This window comes from Mustelus asterias, chromosome 7, assembly GCF_964213995.1.
Source record: "Mustelus asterias chromosome 7, sMusAst1.hap1.1, whole genome shotgun sequence".
NCBI classification, from domain to species: domain Eukaryota; kingdom Metazoa; phylum Chordata; class Chondrichthyes; order Carcharhiniformes; family Triakidae; genus Mustelus; species Mustelus asterias.
Window position 1 is genome coordinate 3,234,729 of NC_135807.1, and position 23,197 is coordinate 3,257,925.

Genomic DNA, 23,197 nt, shown 5'->3' on the forward strand with positions numbered 1-23,197 from the left:
GGATGTACTGGCAGTTTTGAATAAACTGAAGGTCGATAAGTCCCCTGGGCCTGATGAAATGTATCCTAGGATTCTTTGGGAGGCAAGGGATGAGATTGCAGAGCCTTTGGCTTTGATCTTTGGGTCCTCACTGTCCATGGGGATGGTGCCAGAGGACTGGAGAGTGGCGAATGTTGTTCCTCTGTTTAAGAAAGGGAAGAGAAATGACCCTGGTAATTATAGACCGGTTAGTCTTACTTTGGTGGTTGGTAAATTGATGGAAAAGGTCCTTAGGGATGGGATTTACGACAATTTAGAAAGATGCGGATTAATCCGGGATAGTCAGCACGGATTCGTGAAGGGCAAGTCGTGCCTCACAAATTTGATAGAATTTTTTGAGGAGGTAACTAAGTGTGTTGATGAAGGTAGGGCAGTTGATGTCATATACATGGATTTTAGTAAGGCGTTTGATAAGGTCCCCCATGGTCGGCTTATGATGAAAGTGAGGAGGTGTGGGATAGAGGGAAAGTTGGCCGATTGGATAGGTAACTGGCTGTCTGATCGAAGACAGAGGGTGGTGGTGGATGGAAAATTTTCAGAGTGCTACAGGGATCAGTGCTTGGTCCTCTGCTCTTTGTGATTTTTATTAATGACTTAGAGGAGGGGGCTGAAGGGTGGATCAGTAAATTTGCTGATGACACCAAGATTGGTGGAGTAGTGGATGAGGTGGAGGGCTGTTGTAGGCTGCAAAGAGACATAGATAGGATGCAAAGCTGGGCTGAAAAATGGCAAATGGAGTTTAACCCTGATAAATGTGAGGTGATTCATTTTGGTAGGACTAATTTAAATGTGGATTACAGGGTCAAAGGTGGGGTTCTGAAGACTGTGGAGGAACAGAGAGATCTTGGGGTCCATATCCACAGATCTCTAAAGGTTGCCACTCAAGTGGATAGAGCTGTGAAGAAGGCCTATAGTGTGTTAGCTTTTATTAACAGGGGGTTGGAGTTTAAGAGCCGTGGGGTTATGCTGCAACTGTACAGGACCTTGGTGAGACCACATTTGGAATATTGTGTGCAGTTCTGGTCACCTCACTATAAGAAGGATGTGGAAGCGCTGGAAAGAGTGCAGAGGAGATTTACCAGGATGCTGCCTGGTTTGGAGGGTAGGTCTTATGAGGAAAGGTTGTGGGAGCTAGGGCCGTTCTCTCTGGAGCGGAGGAGGCTGAGGGGAGACTTAATAGAGGTTTATAAAATGATGAAGGGGATAGATAGAGTGAACGTTCAAAGACTATTTCCTCGGGTGGATGGAGCTATTACGAGGGGGCATAACTATAGGGTTCATGGTGGGAGATATAGGAAGGACATCAGAGGTAGGTTCTTTACGCAGAGAGTGGTTGGGGTGTGGAATGGACTGCCTGCAGTGATAGTGGAGTCAGACACTTTAGGAACATTTAAGCGGTTATTGGATAGGCACATGGAGCACACCAGGATGATAGGAAGTGGGATAGCTTGATCTTGGTTTCAGATAAAGCTCGGCACAACATGGTGGGCCGAAGGGCCTGTTCTGTGCTGTACTGTTCTATGTTCTATGTTAAAACGGCCGGAATTCTCCGGTCTTGCCGGCAGTGCACCCCCGCTCATGGGTTTCCCACCTGTGTCAGGTGGCGTCAATAGGAATTCCCATTGACAGGCAGGACCAGAGAGTCCCACCACTCGCAAACAATATGCCACCTCCCATTGGCGTGAAACACACGGTTTGGAGGCTGGAGAATCTCACCTCTTACCCTCTTGTGGCTGCAACACTCACTGGCACTGTCCAGGGACCAGATTTACGCTGCTGGGATCGGGTCTGAATGGAGCCAAGCAACTAAAAAAACTGGCACTGACATCACCATTTGTGAGGGCAGGAGAGGGTGAACCTGAGAACTTGTCTGCATTTGTGTTAAGGCCAATTGAGGTCATTAAAAGCCCATCTTTTTAACTACCACAATTTTTGCACAGGCAGCAAGCTTTCAGTAGCTGTCTGTCTCAGACTAGCTAAAGGAAGACATAGAGTCCTACAATGCAGAAGGAGGCCATTCGGCCCATCGAGCTTGCACCGACAACAATCCCACCCAGGCCCTATTCCCATAACCCCATGCATTTACCCTAACTAGTCCCCCTGACACTAAGGAGCAATTTAGCATGGCCAATCAACTTATCCCACACATCTTTTGGACTGTTGGAAGAAACCGGAGCACCCGGAGGAAACCCATGCAGACACGGGGAGAATGTGCAGACTCCGCACAGACAGTGACCCAAGCCGGGAATCAAACCCACGTCCCTGGTGCTGTGAGGCAGTAGTGCTAACCACTGTGCCACCCCCTACATTCTATATAGAACAGATACTCATTCCAGCTCTCATGCAAGATGCCTAATAGAGAGTTGCTCTTCTCATCAACTTTTCTTTTTAAGTCTAAAACTATCTAAAGCAATGATTATATAACAATGTTAGTGGAAGCTGGTTATGGTTGGTGTGGTTCAGACATCTCCAAGCTTGGCCTCCCGTTCACCAGCGCTCCTTTCCCTACGTTGCTGTTCCGAGTTCCTGACACCTACACATACTCATACACACTCACAGACAGTCTGGTGGTGCTGCAATTCAGTGCTGCTCCACATTTGACAGATAACAAGTGAATATTATTACAATCCTATGCTGCGATAATCCTATGACAAGTGGAATGCCTCTACTGGCAAGACAGGACGTTCAATTTGAATGAAAGAGTAGCGAAATCCAAATCCTTCATTCCTCCAGCTCTCCTCCCCTGCCCTACCCCTCTGCGGCCGAGAATTCCACACAGAGAGACATAGTTTACCAGCATGCTCGCCCCGATTCCAGGGGCGGGCGAGGCTCCGAGAACGGCATTCTCCGTTGGCCTCGGGTGTGCCGGCAAAATTCCACCCAGAGTGCCCCCAGTGACAGGCATGAAATGGAGAGCCCATCATGTGGTTCGGGAACCTCATCTCACTGTCGCTGACGTGCAATGTATTGGAGCAGTGAGGAGGGATGTGTTTGAGAAAGACTGGATTGTGAGTCTTAAACCCTCCCACCCCCCATCCCCACACCAAGCAACAAACTCAGGTCTAAAAAACTGGATTGTGGACATGGATCAAGTCAAGTATGAGTTGGTGAGGCATGAAAAGCTTATTAAGTTAAAAGTCTAAAAGTCAGTGGTTAGCACTGCTGCCTCACAGTGTCAGGGACCCAGGTTCAATTCCGGCCTTGGGTGATTGTCTGTGTGGAGTTTGTACATTCTCCCCGTGTCTGCATGGGTTTAGAAACATAGGAAATAGATGCAGGAGTAGGTCATTAGGCCCTTCGAGCCTGCACTACCATTCAATATGATCATGGCTGATCATGCACTTTCAGTATCGCGCTTCCACTTTCTCTCCATACCTCTTTATCCCTTTAACTGCAAAGACCACATCCAGCTCCCTCTTGAACATATCTAACAAACTGGTCCCAACAGCTTTCTGTGGTAGAGAATTCCACAGGTTCACAACTCTCTGAGTGAAGACGTTCTTCCTCATCTCAGTCCTGAATGGCTTACCCCTTATTCTTAGATTGTGACCCCTAGTTCTGGACTTCCCCAACTTCGGGAACATTCTTCCCACATCTAGCCTGTACAGCCCCATCAGGATTTTATATGTTTCTATGAGATCCCCTCTCATTCTTCTAAATTCGAGTGAGTACAAGCCCAGTGGATCCAGTTTCTCTTCACATGTCAGTCGTGCCATTCCAGGAATCAGTCTGGTGAACCTTCGTTGGACTCCCTCAATAGTAAGAATGTCCTTCCTCAGGCTAGGACCACAACTGCACATAATATTCAAGGTGTGGCCCCACCAAGGCCCTGTATAACTGCAGCAAGACATCTTTACTCCTCTTGCTATGAAGGCCAGCATGTCATTAGCTTTCCTCACTGCCTGCTGTACTTGCATGCCAATCTTTAGCGACTGTTCCACCATGACACTCAGGTCATGTTACACTTCCTCTTTTCCTAAACTGCTTCTTGTTTTTGCCACCAACGTGGATAACCTCACATTCATCAACATTATGTTACATTTGCCAAGTATTGCCCACTCAGCCAACTTGTCCAAGTCACCCTTCAGCCTCTTAGCATCCTCCTCACAGTGCACACTGCCACCCAGCTTAGTGTTGTCTGCAAATTTGGAGATATTGCATTTAATTCCTTCATCCAAATCATTAATGTACATTGTGAATAGCTGGGGTCCCAGCACTGAACACAGCGATACCACACTAGTCACTGCCTGCCACTCTGAAAAGCACCCATTTATTCCCACTCTCTGCTTCCTGTCTGCCAACCAGTTCTCTATCCACGTCAATACGTTACCCCCAATACCATGAGCTTTAATTTTGCTCACTAATCTCTTGTGTGGGACTTTGTTAAAAGCCTTTTGAAAGTCCAGATACCCAACACCCACTGGTTCACCCTTGTCCTCTCTACCGGTCACATCCTCAAAAAATTCCAGATGATTTGTCAAGCGTGATTTCCCTTTAGTGAATCCATGCTGACTTGGACCGATCCTGTCACCAAATGCTCAGTTATTAAATCCTTAATAATTGACTCCAGCATTTTCTCCACCACCAATGTCAGGCTAACCGGTCTAATTCCCCGTTTTCTCTTTGCCTCTTTTTTAAAAAAGTGTGGTTAAATTAGCTTTCCTCCAATCCATTGGAACTCTCCCAGAGTCTATAGAATGCTGGAAAATGATTCCCAAATCATTCACTATTTCTAGAGTACTCTGGGATGCAGAGCATCAGGCCCTGGGGAATTATTGGGTTTTAATCCCAGCAATTTCCCCAATGCAGTTTCCTGACTAATAAAGATTTCCTTCAGTTCCTCCTTCATGCTAGACCCTCTGTCCCTAGTATTTCTGGAGGATTATTTGTGTCTTCTTAGTAACGACAGATCCAAAGTTTTTGTTCAGTTGGTCCCATCTCTTTGTTGCCCATTATGAATTCACCTGATTCAAACTGTAACTGTAACATTTGCCTTCACCAGTCTTTCTCTCTTCACATCTCTATAGAAGCTTTTGCAGTCAGCTTTTATGTTTTCTGCAAGCTTATTCTCGTATTCTATTTTCCCCTTCTGAATTAGACCCTTTGTCCTCCTCTGCTGGATTTTAAATTTCTCCCAGTCCTCAGCTTTGCTGCTTTTTCTGGTCACTTTATCTGCCTCCTCTTTGGCTTTAACACGATCCCTAATTTCCCTTGTTAGCCATGGATGAGCCAGCTTCCCCGTTTTACTCTTACGCCAGACAGGGATGTACATTGAAGTTCATCCATGTGTTCTTTAAATGTCTGCCATTGCCTATCCACCGTCAATCTCTCAAGTATCCTTTGCCAGCTTATCCTAGCCAATGCATGTCTCATACCATCAAAATTAGCTTTCCTCAAGTTCAGGACCCTAGTCTCAGACTTAACAGTGTCGCTGTCCCTCTTAATGAAGAATTATACCATATTATGATCACTCCTCCCCAAAGGATCTCACATCATAAGGTTGCTAAATAATGCTCTCTCATTACACAATACCCAGTCGAAGATGGCCTGCTCTCTAGTTGATTCCTCAACATATTGGTCAAGAAAACCATCCCTTATACATTCCAGGAAATCCTCCACCATCGCATTGCTACCAGTTTGGTGAGCCCAATCAATATGCAGATTGAAGTCACCCATAATAACTGCTGTACCCTTACTGCACATATCCCTAATTTCCTGCTTGATGCCATCCCCAACCTCACTACTACTGTTTGGTGGTCTGTTCACAACTCCCACTAACGTTTTTTGTCCTTTGTTGTTCCGCAGCTCCACACATACAGATTCCACATCGTCCAGACTAATGTCCTTCCTTACTATTGCGTTAATCTCCTTTTTAACCAGCAACCCTACCCCAATCCCCTTTACTTTCCACCTATCTTTCCTGGATATTGAATACACCTGAATATTGAGTTTTCATCCCTGGTCACCATGGAGCCAGGTCTCTGTGATCCCAATTACATCACATCCTCCGGTTGCTCCGGTTTCCTCCCACAGTCCAAAGATGTGCAGGTTAGCTGGATTGGCCAGGCTAAGTTGCCCCTTAAGGTCCCAAGATCTGTAAATTAGATGGATTAGCCATAGAAAATGTGTGGGGTTACGGGGATGGGGTGGAAGAGAGGGTCTGGATAAGATACTCTGTCAGAGAGTCAATGCAGACTCAATAGACTGAGTAATTTCCTCTGGACTGAAGGGACTCTCTGATTCTATGATAAAGGTAGATCAGAGATGAACGGGTTACTCTTTTGAAGGAGCAGCTACAGCAGCCCATTATAGGTTGACATTAAGAACTTTGTCAGTTCAGGGGGGTCATCATCTTCCTGGCAACAGGTGGGCATTGGAGTGAAAAGCAAGGCTGCCTGGACCTCACCTGAGCACTAGGAAGAGTGCAGCAGGAAGTGGGTACTATACCCTCATAAATCAAGGCCAATGTAGGTGAGGAGCAGCAGAATGCACTGGAAGGGCAGGACACCAGGCGTAAGAAGGGCAGAGGAGAGGGGCAAATGGCATGAAGGAGAAAGAGACACCAATCTGAGCATAGGATCTACAGACGAAGATGAAGCTGCCTGGACATGACTGAGAGCTGGTGCTGAAGGAGGCTACACGCTCCAGGCAGATAGTCAAAGACATTGTGCCCTCATCAGTGAGGCGCTCAAATTTTACACTCCAGGTCACCACACCCTCCAGTAGCAGTCAAGAGAATTTTGGCCTTGAATTTTTTCATCACTGAATCCATTCAGTGATATCAGGGAAGTGGAGACAACGCAGGAAAATGGCATTGAGGTATATGATCAGCCATGATCTAATTGAATATTGGCACAGTAAGAAGTCTCACAACACCAGGTTAAAGTCCAACAGGTTTATTTGCTCAGGTGAGGAAGGAGCAGCGCTCCGAAAGCTCTGATTCCAAATAAACCTGTTGGACTTCAACCAGAGACAGGATTTACAGGCATTTAGAGATGCAAGGACAGATTAGGGACAGTCAGCATGGCTTTGTGAGTGGAAAATCATGTCTCACAAATTTGATTGAGATTTGTGAAGGGGTAACCAAGAAGGTAGAAGAGGGCAGTGCAGTTGATGTTGTCTACATGGACTTTAGCAAGGCCTTTGACAAGGTACCGCATGGTAGGTTGTTGCATAAGGTTAAATCTCACGGGATCCAGGGTGAGGTATCTAAATGGATACAAAATTGGCTTCTTGACAGAAGCCAGAGGGTGGTTGTAGACAGTTGTTTTTCCAACTGGAGGCCTGTGACTAGTGGTGTGCCTCAGGGATCAGTGCTGGGTCCACTGTTATTTTCATTTATATTAATGATTTGGATGAGAATATAGGAGGCATGGTTAGTAAGTTTGCAGATGACACCAAGATTGGTGGCATAGTGGATAGTGAAGAAAGTTATCTCCGATTGCAACAAGATCTTGATCAATTGGGCCAGTGGGCTGATGAATGGTAGATGGAGTTTAATTTAGATAAATGCGAGGTGATGCATTTTGATAGATTGAACCAGGGCAGGACTTACTCAGTTAATGGTAGGGCATTGGGGAGAGTTACAGAACAAAGAACTCTAGGGGTACACGTTCATAGTTCCTTGAAAGTGGAGTTACAGGTCGACAGAGTGGTGAAGAAGGCATTCAGCATGCTTGGTTTCATCGGTCAGAACAATGAATACAGGAGTTGGGACGTCTTGTTGAAGTTGTACAAGACATTGATAAGGCTACACTTGGAATACTGTGTACAGTTCTGGTCACCCTATTATAGAAAGGATATTATTAAACTAGAAAGAGTGCAGAAAAGATTTACTAGGATGCTACCGGGACTTGATGGTTTGAGTTATAAGGAGAGGCTGGGTGGACTGGGACTTTTTTCTCTGGAACGTAGAAGGCTGAAGGGTGATCTTATAAGGTCTATAAAATAATGAGGGGCACAGATCAGCTACATAGTCAATATCTTTTCCCAAAGGTAGGGTAGTTTAAAACTAGAGGGCATTGGTTTAAGGTAAGAGGGGAGAGATACAAAAGTGTCCAGAGGGGCAATTTATTCACACACAGGGTGGAGTGTCTGGTACAAGCTGCCAGAGGTAGTAGTAGAGGCAGGTACAATTTTGTCTTTTAAAAAGTATTTAGACAGTTACATGGGTAAGATGGGTATAGAGGGGTATGGGCCAAATGCGGGCAATTGGGATTAGCTTAGGGGTTTAAAAAAATAGGGCGGCATGGACAAGTTGGGCCGAAGGGCCTGTTTCCATGCTGTAAACCTCTATGCCTGTGTAACTCTATGGTGTTGTGAGACTTCTTTCTGTGCCCACCCCAGTCCAACGCCAGCATCTTCACATCAGAATTGAGCGTTGGAGCAGGCTTGAGTGGCTGAATGATCCACTCCTGCTCCTATGTTCCAATATTCCTTTTGTGAGCTTGGAAGGTCTGCAGAGAGATTTGGACAGGCTGAGTGAGTGGGGCGAGGATCTGGCAGATGGAGTATAATGTTGACAAATGCGAGGTTATTCACTTTGGAGGAAATAATAGCAAATTGGATTATTATCTAAATGGAAAAAAATTACAACATGCTACTGTGCAGAGGGACCTGAAATCAGCTCATCTGATAACTTGGGGATATTTGCAATGTCTCCCACGGTGAAGACTGATGCAAAATATTTATTTAGCACATCCGCCATTTCTTTGTTTGCTGTTATCAATTCACCCACCTCATTCAGTAGAAGCACCATATGTATCTTAGCCACCCGCTTCCTATTTATATATCCATAGAAACTCTTACTGTTTGTTGTTATGCTGCATGCTACATCTGTACAGGGCATTGGTGAGGCCGCAGCTGGAATACTGTGTGCAGTACTGGTCCCCTTATCTGCGGAAGGATATATTGGTCTTGGAGGGAGTGCAGAGAAGGTTCACCAGGTTGATACCAGAGATGAGGGGTGTTGATTATGAGGAGGGATTGAGCAGATTGGGTTTGTACTCATTGGAATTTAGAAGGCTGAGGGGGGATCTTATAGAGACCTATAAGATGATGAAAGACCAACCACTCCCTCTCCAGCTGGTCTGCAACCTCAGAAAGAACTTCTTTCACATGTGTGCACATTTTCCTGGTAGCTGTTCATTCTCTGCCAGCCTAACATGCCTCAGCTATTCAGTCCAACCCCCCCAACGGGGATAGGGCTATTCTTTGTGGAGGTGGATTCTCACCTCCCCCAAGAACAACACAGAGGCACAATAGTGTTATAATGAAAGCCATTTGCTTATCAGAACCCTGATTATGCAGTCCATCATGTATGGATGCTGTATGGACCAGCTGGTCTATAGCTATGCAATGCCCACCTGCAAGAGGCTCTCAATGGTCAATGGTCTGATGGGTACTTCACAATATGGCCCTCCAATGGGAAATGCACCTCAAAGATGCAGATAGAGTGGAAGGACTGAACTCATCTGAGGAAGCAAAGGAGCAGGATGTGGGAGAGGATTGGGAAGGGGGACCTCCGAGAGGTGGTCTGGTTGAATATGGAGATGTCACAATAAGGGATGTGGGCATTGCTGGCTGGGCCAGCAATTAATGCCTATTGCTAATTGCCTTTGAGAGGGCATTTAAGAGTCAACGATTTTGCTGTGGCTCTGGATTCACATGTAGGCCAGACCAGGTAAGGATGGCAAATTTCCTTTTCTAAAGGACATTAGTGAATCAGGTGGGTTTTCATGACAATCAACAATGGTTTCATGGTCATCATTAGACTTTTAATTCCAGGTTTTTTTATTCAGTTCAGATTTCACCACCTGCCATGGTTGGATTCAAACCCAGATCCCCAGAGCATTATCCTTGGTCTCTGGATTATTAGTCCAGTGACAATACCATTACGCCACTGCCTCCTCTACTTGCCTCTTGCCGAGATGCCATAACTGTAAGGAATTGTTTGATCCAACAGTGGTCTGACACGTATACTCTAAGGTCTGAGCGTCTAAAGTATGGATGTGAATGGTCCAACCCTGAGCAGACACCATGAGCAATTACCAGTAAAGTCTCTGGAATCTTACTATCAGAGAGAACTGGACTACTGTCTGGAGTCACTACCCTCACCATTAAGCAGCTATTATTGTGTCAGCACATGTCGATAACAGTTCTGCATGAAATTAACATAGTTATGAGCCGACTGAATGGCAGAGCAAGCTTGAGAAGCCGAGTAGTCTACTGCTGCCCTTACGTCCTATGTTATCAGGAAAGGCAGGACAGTAGAGTTGTAGTGGTAAACTTTTAAAGATATATTTAATAATTCTCAGCAAAGATTTATCCCAGTGCGAAAAAAGGCTTTTCGAAAGTTGCATCATCATCTCTGGCTAAATAAGGAAATTAAGGATTTTATCAAATTGAAAGAAACACTATACGTATCTGCAAGGATTAGTGGTAGGTCAAGGGATTGGACAGATTTTAAGAACCAGTAAAGAATGACTAAAAAGACAACGAAGAGCAGAGAGATGTGTGAGAGAAAGCTGGCTAGTGATATAAAAACAGATTGTAAGAGTTTCTACAGAAGTTAATTAGGAAAATACTAACTAAATCTGGTGTTGGTTCCCTGGAACACGAGTCTGGGGTATTGAAAATGGAAAACAAAGACATAGCAAAGGTATTGAACAGGTATGTTGTTTTCACAGTGGAAAACTTCAAAAACATCTCAAAGATGCTTGATAATCAAGAGGCGATAGGAATAGGGATAAACTTAAAAACAATCATAATCACCAGGGAAAAGGTGCGAGGAAAACTATTAGACTGAAAGGCTGACAAGTTGCCAGGACTGGATGACATGAATCCTAAGGTCTTAAAAGAAGAGGCAGCACAGATAGCAGATGCATTGGTTAAAATTGTGGGGAGAACATGCAAACTCCGCACAGACAGTGACCCAAGCTGGGAATCAAACTCGGGTCCCTGGAGCTGTGAGGCAGCAGTGCCAACTACTGTGTCACCGTGCCGTGTCAAAGATTACTACAGAGCACATGGTGTGGAGAGTAACAGATTACATAAGAACATAAGAACTAGGAGTAGGCCATCTGGCCCCTCGAGTCTGCGCCGCCATTCAATAAGATCATGGCTGATCTTTTCGTAGACTCAGCTCCTCTTACCCGCGCGCTCACCATGATCCTTAATTCCTTTACTGTTCAAAGATTTATCTATCCTTGCCTGAAAAACATTCAATGAGGTAGCCTCATCTGCTTCACTGGGCAGGGAATTCCACAGATTCACAATCCTTTGTGTGAAGAAGTTCCTCCTCAAATCAGTCTTAAATCTGCTTCCCCTTATTTTGAGGCTATGCCCCTAGTTCTAGTTTCACCTGCCAGTGGAAACAACTTCCCTGTTTCTATCTTATCTATTCCCTTCATAATCTTATATGTTTCTATAAGATCTCCCCTCATTCTTCTGAATTCCAATGAGTATAGCCCCAGTCTACTCAGTCTCTCCTCATATGCCAACCCTCTCAACTCCGGAATCAACCTGGTGCATCTCCTCTGCACCCCTTCCAGTGCCAGTATATCCTTTCTCAAGTTAAGGAGACCAAAACTGTACACAGTACTTTAGATGTGGCCTCACCAGCACCTTATACAGCTGCAACATAACCTAGCTATTTTTAAACTCCATCCCTCTAGCAATGAAGAACAAAATTCCATTTGCCTTCTTAATTACCTGCTGTACCTGCAAACCAACTCCTTGTGATTCTTGCACATGGACACCTAGATCCCTCTGCACGGCAGCATGCTGCAATTTTTTACCATTTAAATAATAGTTCATTTTGCTGTTATTCCTACCAAAATGGATGACCTCACATTTACTAACATTGTACTCCATCTACCAGACCCTCGCCCACTCACTTAGATTATCTATATCCCTTTGCAGACTTTCAGCATCCTCTGCACACTTTGCTCTGCCACTCATCTTAGTGTCATCTGCGAATTTTGTGGATGTGTGTATCTGGATTTTGACACACTACAACTCCAAATCATCTATGTAAATCATAAACAGTTCCGGTCCCAACACTGATCCCTGAGGCACACCACTAGTCACTGATCGCCAACCAGAAAAACACCCATTTACCCCCACTCTTTGCTTTCTGTTCGTTAACCAATCCTCTATCCATGCTAATACATTACCCGTAACACCGTGCACCTTTATCTTATGTAGCAGTCTTTGGTGCGGCACCTTGTCAAATGCCTTCTGGAAATCCAGATACCCCACATCCACAGGTTCCCCATTGTCCACTGCACATGTAATGTTCTCAAAGAATTCCACCAAATTAGTCAAACATGACCTTCCCTTCATGAACCCATGCTGCGTCTTACCAATGGAACAATTTATATCCAGATGTCTCGCTATTTCTTCCTTGAAGATAGATTCAAGCATTTTCCATACTACAGAAGTTAAGCTAACCGGCCTATAGTTACCTGCCTTTTGTCGAACTCCTTTTTTAAACAGTGGCGTCACATTTGCTGTTTTCCAATCTGCGGGAACCACCCCAGAGTCCAGCAAATTTTGGTAAATTGCCACTCGTGCATTTGCTATTTCTCCCACCATCTCTTTTAGAACCCTGGGATGCATTCCATCAGGACCAGGAGACTTGTCTACCTTTAGCCCCATTAAGCATGGATAAAGGTTTTTTTAGTTAACAAGAAAAAGAGAGTAGGGATAAATGGGCCTTTTTTGGATTGGAAAGCTATAATTGTTGGAGTGCCATATGGATCTGGGGTTGAGGTGCTGTGGTTTCAACTATTTACAATCTGTATCAATGGCTTGGAAGAGGGGACAAAATATATGGTAAATTTGCCAGTAACACCAAGATTGGTAGGAAATTAAGTTGTCAAGAGGAAGTAGAGCAATGGGGGACAGCCTGCAGCCTGGAGACCACATGCAGCCCATCTGGGTTCTGAGTGTAGCCCACGAGATATTTGTTGACCATTGCTCATGTGCAGGGTTGTCACATTCCACTGATTTCCATCTGCGTAGTTTAAATGGAGAAAGATTGCAGAACCTGATGGTACAGAGGGATCTAGATGATGCACATGAATCACATAAATTAGAATGTAGGTACAACAAGTGATTAGGAAGACAAATGGAATGTTGGAATTTAATGCAAAAGGAATGGAATATAAAAGTAGAGACGTTTTACTGCAGCTGTACAGGTCCTTGGTGAGACCACATTTGGAATACTGTGCATAGTTCTGGTCTCCTTATTTGAAAAAAAATGCTTTTGAAGTAGTTCAGAGAAGGTTTACTGGACTCATTCCTGGGATGAGGTGCTTAACCTGTGAAGAAAGGTTGAACTGTTTGGGCCTACACCCATTGGAGTTTGGAAGAATGAGATGTGATCTTATAAAAACATAAATGGTTTTGAGAGGACTTGATAGGGTGATCACCGGAGAATGTTTCCTCTTCTAGGAAAGACTAAAACTCAGGGACATAGTTTAAAAATAAGCGGCCTCCTTTTAAGGCAGAGATGAGGAGAATTTTATTTCTCTCAGAGGGTCGTTAATCTGTGGAATTCTCTTCCCCAGTAAATAATGACGGCTGGGTCATTGAATTTATTTAAGGCTGAGTTAGATAGATTTTTGAAAGACAAGGGAGTTGAGGATTATGGGGGAATGCATACAGGAAAGTGGAGATGTGACCACCACTAGGTCAGCCATGGTTAGATTGAATGGAAGAGCAGGCTCAAAGGGCTAAATGGCCTACTTGTGCTCCTAAATACTATGTTCCTATGAAGGAGTTCTTCCTCCATTTCCACCCCTGCGGCCATTAATTGGCCAGCTGTCCAATTACCTACCGTCTCTATCAAAATAACAAGGACTTCCTGGTTCACATTGAGGAGGGGTTCTTGACCTGGATATGAATCCACCTCCTTACTCCCACTTCCTCTGCTAAAATCTGGCCCCAAGTATATAGAATCAAATACTTGACGCATATTCATTTATGAATGCTGTGCAATAACTTGCAGAAACAGCAAGGTTTTTACAGGCCAACTCTGAGGTTGGCTTGCACAGGGAAATATTAAGTGCATTATTCATGTTCTTGCCCTAGGGTTGCCAACTCTCTAGGATTACCCTGGAGTCTCCAGGAATTGATGAGTAATCTTCATTGCTGTGAGATTAAACCTGGGAAAATAATAATCAGTCTAAAGAAAAGAAAATGTATAAAATTGTCAGTTTCTTTGAGAAGTTTTATTTATAATTTAGAAAAATATTGGCATGAGAAGAATTGCTGTTTGGCTGGTTGTGCAGAATCATCCAGTTGAATAATAAATGTAATTTGGCCATAGGAAAGCCATGACTGCAACTATAGACGAGTCAGGGGACCCACAGTGGGATCGTGGCAGCAGGTCATGTGGCATGTGATGAAACCTCAAGAAGTATGTCCAGAGTTGACAACCCCCCACTTTATACACAGATTTTAAACTTGTGAATTCAAATTTAAGAGAAGTGACTATGCAGTCTGTGTATGAAAATAAATGTAGATTGGGATACAGATCCAGTTTAGTAAAGTGTAAGCAACTAATAGGGGGACAAAATGTGAAAAGGTCTGTGCTCATTATTTTAAAGTACTACTGAACAGACAACAAGCTGGCTTATGAAATACATTTTAACTTTTATGTTTCCTCTAACATTCCTGTTCAACAGGGTTCCTGTCAGTGCCTGGCAAATGTTGAGGGCTCCAAATGTGATCAATGTAACTCACTCTACTGGAACCTAGCTGAGGAAAATCCCGAAGGTTGCATTGGTAAGTTATTTGTGTCTTTCTTATCTAGGTTAAAATGGCTGGCCATGATGTGGACTTATTCACATTGTCTGTCAGAAGCTCTGCATGTATGAGATATTTTGCAACTAAGATGTATAATTTCAATATTTAAGAATTGATATCAGTAGTTTTAACTTGATTGATGTGGAATAATCCTTATTGACACAATGAACCTAAAAAAATCTATTATTTTCAAATTCAGCTCTTAATAACTGCTAAACATAGTTAATGTCACAGATTGACTAGGCACTAATTTAAAAAGCAGAACCTCAAAGGTAATGAGCTCTGGATCATTATCTGAGCCACGTACAAATTGGCAAGGTGTAAATAACATTAGAGAGATGAATGTGCGGTTCAATGTGTGGGAGAAGTGGGTTGCAGTTTGTGGGACACTAGCATCTGTATTGGGAAAAGTGGGTGCTATACCATTGGGATGGTTTTCATCTGTGCCATCATGCTGGGACCAGTGTTCTAGCAAGCCACATGACTAGGGAAGTAAAGAGTGCTTTAAACTAAATACTGAGGGCAAGGGGTCAAATTTTGGAAGATGTGGTAAACAAAGAGTAGAAACAAGGCAAGAGAGAAAGTTATTAACATGGGAAATGATAAACAGACCGTGACAGGGTGGGTCAGAGATGATGAATCTAAGAGTAAATCAGAAGATAAAGCTAGAGGTTACAAAATACTAACAGGCCAAAACTAAAAGCTCTGTTTCTGAATGCACACAACATTTGAAACAAAACAGATGAACTGATAACGCAAATAGAAACTAACATTCTAATAGCCATTACAGAAACATGGTTGCAGGATGATGTAGATTTGGACCTGAATATTGAAGGGTATATGACATTTTGGAAGGACAGGAAACTTGGAAAATGTGGAGGGACTACTCTGTTAATGTATAATGCTATTAGCATACTAGACAAGAATGACCTAAGTTCAGGAAACCAGGATGTAGAAGTGGCCTGGATAGAGATTAGAAATGATAAAGGCAGGAAGTCACTTGTAGGAGTGGTGTATAGGCCTACTGACAGTAATCACACACAGTAGGAAAGAATATAAAAGAAGAGATAATGGGAGCTTGTCAGAAAAATTTGACAATAATCAGGGAGGATTTTAATCTACATACAGACTGAAAAATCAGGCGGTCAAAGGAGCCTCGGTGAGGAATTCATAGAATGTTTTTGGGATGGTTTCTCAGATCAGCACATTCTGGAGCCAACCTGGGTGCAGGCCATACTAGATCTGGTATTGTGCAACGAGATAGTGAAGGCTCCCTTTGGTGCCACCTATCATAATATGGTTGAATTTTACATTTGATTTGAGGGAGAGTAGAATGGGTCACAGACTAGTACTTTAAAGTTAAGTAAGGACAATTATGAGGGCATGAAAGTAGAGCTAAAGTTAACTGGCAAGTTAGGTTTTGAAATAGGTTAATAGAGATGCAATGGCAGGTATTGAAGAGAATATATCAGAATGCACAGGATAGATACATTTCAAAGAGAAAGAAAAAATCCATTGGGGATGACCCACCATCTCTAGTTAACTTATTAGTTAACTAATAAAGTTAAATATCAAACTTAAAAGAAAAAGTATATAATTGCACAAAGATAGGTGGTAGGTCAGAAGATTGTATGGAATATAAAAATCAGCAAAGAATGACAAAAAAATTAATAAGAAAGGAAAATTAGAGTACAAAATAAAGATAGTTAGAAATATGAAGATAGCTAGTAAGAGTAGGGAAGGCACTGGCTTAGTGGTATTGTGGTGTTGTGGTATTGTCATTGGACTAATAATCCAGTGACTCAGGATAATGTCCTGGGGATTTAGGTTCAAATCCCACCACACAGATGGTGAAATTTGAATTCACTACACAATCTGGAATTAAAGGTCTAATGTTGAAAACATAAAACCATGTAAAAACCCATCTGGTTCACGAATGTCCTTAATGGACAATCTGCTAACCTTACCTGGTCTGGCTTAATGTGACTCCAGACCCACAGCAATGTGGTTGCCTCTTAACTGTCCCCTCAAGGTCAATTAGAAATGGCGATAAATGCTGGTGCCAGTCTGTGATGCCACATTCCATGAATTAATTTTTTTAAAGTTTCATAAAAAGTGAGTCTGGGAATGAATAATGGAAAATGAAGAGATGGCAGATGAATTGATCAGGTATTTTCATTCACCTTCACTATAGTAACATGCCAGAAATAGCTGTAAACCAGGAAATGGAAGGGAGGAACTCAAGAAAATTACAGTCACCAGGGAGATGGTACTGAACAAATTGTTGAAGCTACAGGCTGAGTGTCTGGGTCCTGATGGACTTCATTCCCAGGTCCAGTGAGATCATTCAATTTTCCGAAATTCCCTAATTTGGAGAAGGTTCCATCGGATTAGAAAATAGTAAATGTAACTCTTTTTTTCAAAAAGGAGGGAGATAGAAAGCAGGAAGCTACAGGCCAGTTAGCTTAACCTCTGTCACAGGAGAACTGTTAGAAGCTATTATTAAACACATTATAGCAGGGCACTTAGAAAAATTCAAGGCAACCAGGAGATTTATTCTAATGGTCTTAGGGGCTTCAATTATGTGCAGAGACTGGCAAAACTGAGGTTGTTATCCTTGGAATGGTGAAGATTAAGGGGTGATTTAATAGAGATACTCACAAATCATCAATGGTTTTGATAGTGTTAATAAAGAGAAATTATTTCCACTGGCAGGAATATCAGTAACCAGAAGGCATAGGTTGAAGGCAATTGGCAAAATAACCATAGAATCATACAGTGCAGAAGGAGGCCATTCGGCCCATCGAGTCTGCACCGACCACAATCCCTCTCAGGCCCTATCCCCAAATCCCATGTATTTACCCTAGCTAGTCCCCCTGACACTAAGGGACAATTTAGCATGGCCAATTCCACCTAACCTGCACATCTTTCAGACCGTGAGAGAAAACAGGAGCACCTGGAGGAAACCCACGCAAACACAGGGAGAACGTGCAAACTCCACGTAGACAGTGACTCAAGCTAGGAATCGAACCCGGGTCCCTGGTGCTGTGAGGCAGCAGTGCTAACCACTGTGCTACTGTGCTGCCCTAGAAGGGAAACAAGGAGTAAGCTCTTTTGCACAGTAGTTGTTGTTATTAAATCATAGAATTGTTACAACACAGGTCATCTGTCGCATTGTGACCATGCTGACTCTCCTAAGGAGCAATTATCATTGAAACCCTACAGTGCAGAAGGAGGCCATTCAGCCCATCAAGCTTGCACCAGCAACAATCACACCCAGGCCCTATCCCTGTAACCCTACGTATTTACCCTGCTAATCCCTCAACACTAAGGAGCAATTTATCATGGCCAATCCACCTAACCCGCACATCTTTGGACTGTGGGAGGAAACTGGAGCACCCGGAGGAAACCCACACAGACACAGGGAGAATGTGCAAACTCCACACAGACAGTGGCCTGAGCCGGAATTGAACCTGGGTCCCTGGCGCTGTGACCACTGTGCCGCACTTCATGTACTGCCACTCACCCAGCCTCTCCCTACATATTTCTCCTTTTCAGATATTCAGAAAATTTAGAAAATGTAGAAAAACTTACAGCACTGGAGGAGATACTCTGCCCATCCTGTCTGCACTGGCTGGAAATTGAGGCACCCAGCCTAATCCCATTTTTTTGTGTTTAGCATACATCGGATCGAATACCACCCCGTCATTACGTTATGTAATGTTTGATTTAGGACTGGAACCTTATACTTTTTCATTTACAGAGTTGTGAATCAATGTCATTCTGTACCCTAGAGAGCTGCGAATGCTCATTCATTTGAGTATATTCAAGGCCAAAACAGATAGATGTTTGGATACCAAGGGAATCGAGGAGATATGGGACCTGGTGGAAAGGTGGATCCCATGTATGCTAAACACAATAGATTGGACTTGCAAAAGCAGGCAGAAACTGGGGACTTTACCTGTTTCCCGCTCAAGACTAATGGACTTGGTTCATAGCCCTGGAGATTCTGGGGCTTCAGCGGCACATTTTAAATGAGTTGATTGTTTCTGGCTCTAATACCCTTTTAGGCAGTGACCTTTGTCATGTTGCTTGAAAGACCGGTGGAAGCAGATTTAATAGTAACTTTTAAAAGAGAATTGAACTAATTCTTGAAAAGAAATAAAAATTGCAAAGCTATGGGGAAAGAATGAGGGAGTGGATAACCCTTTCAAAGAGCTGCCACAGACACAATGGGCCAAATGACCTTTTTATGTGCCTCACGTGATGAGATTCTTTTACATGCTGCTGTCATTTCTAACTGGGCATGGCATAGATCTGAAATAAACTCAACTCACCTTCTTTTATTTTCCATATTACAGAATGTCGCTGTCGTGTGATTGGTACAATTAGCGGGATTGGAGAATGCAATCAGGTGAGCATTCCGAAGAAATTGCAGGATTAACAAGAACATAATCAGGAACAGTCTTCACACCGGGAGAATTTTGTTTTGGTTTTTAATTTGTTACCTTAATGTTTTAGGATGATGGCCAATGTTATTGTAAATCTAATGTCTGTGGTGAGCTCTGTGATTGGTGTCAAGAAGGACACTATGCCTTAGAAGAGAGGAATTATTTTGGTTGCCAAGGTGAGTCACAACATTAACAGCAAAGACTTGATGAGTCTAAATATTTCGCATTGTGATAAAATACGTGATGCCTGGTCATAATCATTCTCAAACTACTAGGCAATCCAAGTCAACCAAGAAATGCTTCTGAACACTCACCATAAGAATATAAAAAATAGGAGCCTGAGTAGTCCATATTGGCCCTTGAGCCTGCTCCACTATTCAGCAAGATCATGGCTAATGTTCTCCATCAATTCCACCTTTCCACCAGGTCCCCATATCCCTCGATTCCCTTAGTATCCAAATATCTATCTGTTTTGGCCTTGAATATACTCAATGAATGAGCATCCACAGCTCTCTAGGGTACAGAATGACATTGATCACAATACTATGAATGAAAAAGTATAAGATTCCCACCCTAAATCAAACATTACATACTGTAATGACGGGGTGGTACTCGATCCCATGTTTGCTAAACACAACAGATTGGAATTGCAAAAGCAGGCAGAAACTGGGGACTCGACCTGTTTCCCTCTCAAGACCAATCCCTCATCTACAAAGCTTGTCAGGAATGTAATAGAATATTGACTATTCACCCTGATGGGGGCAGATACAATAACTTTTATGAATCTTGACTCTATCTAGGGCAGAACATGTCATTTGTTTGGAGCCTTTGGCATTGGACTCCATATACACCAGTACCATCAATGTGTGCAATGACACTGCAATGTACATTACCTGCAGGAGCCATTGTAGCAATTCACCAAGTTTATTCAATATCACCACCCTCCCTGTAACCTAAACCACTAAAAGTAGTCATGTCATGGGAACACCATCCCTTCCAGATTTCCTTCCAAGTCACACACCATCCATATTTAGGTCATACCACTGTTCCTTCATTGTCATGCAGTCAATATCCTGGAATTCCCATCCTAACAGCACATGGGCACACCCACACCTCAAGGATAGTGGCAGTTCAAGCCATCACTTCTAAAAGGTACGTGAGATGTATATTAACCATTTCTTTGCTGGTACAAGAGCTAACTTGCAGATGCTGGAAACCTGAAGTAAAGACAGAAAATGCTGGAATTGTTCAGCAGGTCTGGCAGCACCTCTGGAGAGAAACAGAGTTAATGTTTCAGGTCAATGACTTATTGTCAGAGCTCTTGCCATTGTTAGCCATGGCTCTGTTGGTCGCACTCTTTCCTCTGAGTCAGAAGGTCATAGGTTCAGGTCCCAATTGAGAGACCTGAGTTTAAGATCTAGGCTGACATTCACAATACTTAGGGAGTGCTGCATTGCTGGGGGTGCTGTCTTTTGGATGATATTAAAGTGAAGCTCCACCTACCATCTTGGATGAATGTAAAAGATCCAGTCATACTATTTTGAAAAAGAATAGGGAACTTAACCAAGCCAATGTTTAGCCCTCACGCAGCATCACTAAAATACAGAGGACAAAATTTTCCTGTTCCGCCCGCCACGGGAATCATAGCCCTGGGGCTATGAATCATCACCCTGCAAAGGTCCATTGACTTCGGGCAGGAATTTCCAGCCTTGGGGCGAGCGTGGCTGGAAAATCCCATCCATAATATCTGATCATTATCTCATTGCTATTTGTAGAATTTTGCTGTGTGGGGAATTGGAAGAAGTTAGAAAATTAACGGGTTTTTAAGCAAGTGCTGTTAAACCTCTAACCTCTTCTAGTTCTGATGAAAGGTCATCAACCTGAAACATTAACTTTGTTTCCATCTCTATGGATGCTGTCTCACCTGCTGAATGTTTCCAGCATTTTCTGTTTTTATTTCAGATTTCCAGTCTCCAAGGTCTTTAGCTTTGTTTTTGTTTATTTCAATTTGTGCTATTTGTACTTGCATGAAATGATAAATTCTTACTCATTCCTCTCATTCTACTGACAGGCTGCCAGTGTGACATTGGAGGTTCAACTAATCTAACATGCAATCTGTCGTCAGGAACCTGCCAGTGTAGACCGAATGTAGAGGGGCGCACTTGCAACCAGTAAGATTCCAATGTACTATTTACTGTACTCAGTATGCACTATATTTGTGTGAGAATTGTTATGATGCTAGATCTAACCCCCAAGGTTTTGATAAGAACCAGTTAGGGACCAATAACATTTTGTTTAAAGTGGACAAAGTTTGGGATTCAAGACATTTGCTCAGTGAATAAAGCCACAAAATTCCATGGGTTTTGAACAAACAAAGATAAAGTTTGCTATACAGGGTGAAAAAGATAAAACAATTTACAATATCTATCTTATGCTCTAACGTTCAGGGTTAATATAAGGAACATGTGAACTAGCACACAAACTGTGGTCAAACATGTGGGCGGCACGGTAGCACAGTGGTTAGCACTGCTGCTTCACAGCTCCAGGGTCCCAGGTTCGATTCCCGGCTCGGGTCACTGTCTGTGTGGAGTTTGCACATTCTCCTCGTGTCTGCGTGGGTTTCCTCCGGGTGCTCCGGTTTCCTCCCACAGTCCAAAGATGTGCGGGTTAGGTTGATTGGCCAGGTTAAAAAAAAAATTGCCCCTTAGAGTCCTGGGATGTGTAGGTTAGAGGGATTAGCGGGTAAAATATGTGGGGGTAGGGCCTGGGTGGGATTGTGGTCGGTGCAGACTCGATGGGCCGAATGGCCTCCTTCTGCACTGTAGGGTTTCTATGATTTCTATGAACATGTCATTCTAAACAATAAATGACAAATGGGACCAAGGCAGAGTCTTCATACTTGTCAACAACCCAACCAGGTGTCAGTAACTCTGTAAGCCAACCAATCTCATTGAAATTTGTCTCTCTCACAGAGGATTCAAATGTTTTAGTCGAAGTAGGGAAGGAGGTAGAAGAGGGGGAGGGGTAGCATTATTGGTCAGAGATTGTATCACAGTGTCAGAGAGGAGGTTTGATGAGGACTTATCTGTTGAGGTAGTATGGGCGGAGATTAGAAATAGGAGAGGAGAGGTCACCCTGTTGGGAGTCTTTTATAGACCTCCTAAAAGTTCTAGAGAGGTTGAGGAAAGGATTGCGGAGTCAATCCTGCTTAGGAGTGAAAGTAATAGGGCAATTGTTATGGGGGATTTTAACTTGACTAATATTGACTGGAATTGTTATAGCTCTAGCTCGTTAGAGGGGTCAGTTTTTGTTCAAAGCGTGCAGGAAGGTTTTTTGACTCAGTATGTAGACAGGCCAACTAGAGGTGAGGCTATATTGGATCTGGTGCTGGGAAATGAGCCAGACCAGGTGCTAGACTTGGAAGTTGGTGTGCATTTTGGTGATAGTGACCACAATTCGGTTACGTTCACCTTAGTGATGGAAAGGGATAGGCATGAACCTCGGGCCAGTGGTTTTAGCTGGGGGAAGGGTAATTATGAGGCTATTAGGAGAGAATTAGGAAACATAGGTTGGACTAGGAGATTACAGGGACTGGGAACGTCCGACATGTGGAGTTTTTTCAAGGAGCAGCTACTGCGAGTCTGTGATAGGTATGTCCCTGTCAGGCAAGGAGGAATTGGTAGGGCTAGGGAACCGTGGTGCACCAAAAAAGTTTCTTTGTTGGTTAAAAAGAAAAAGGAGGCTTATGTTCGGATGAGACGTGAGCACTCGGGTAGTGCACTAGAAAGCTTTAGATTGGCTAAGAGGGAGTTGAAGAGCGAGCTTAGAAGGGCTAAAAGGGGACATGAGAAGACTTTGGCGGATAGGGTTAAAGAGAATCCTAAGGCGTTCTA

The 23,197-nt window shown here is 43.4% G+C and overlaps 1 protein-coding gene across 1 annotated transcript in view; it reads left to right on the forward strand.

The window, feature by feature from the left end:
- lama3 (laminin, alpha 3) overlaps positions 1 to 23,197 on the forward strand; it is a 458,111-nt gene that overhangs the window by 198,391 nt on the left and 236,523 nt on the right. Inside the window, exons 17-20 of the mRNA XM_078215598.1 lie at positions 14,733 to 14,832; positions 19,215 to 19,267; positions 19,375 to 19,480; positions 21,376 to 21,475. Coding sequence (XP_078071724.1) covers positions 14,733 to 14,832; positions 19,215 to 19,267; positions 19,375 to 19,480; positions 21,376 to 21,475 — 359 coding nt within the window. The remainder of the gene's footprint in view (positions 1 to 14,732; positions 14,833 to 19,214; positions 19,268 to 19,374; positions 19,481 to 21,375; positions 21,476 to 23,197) is intronic.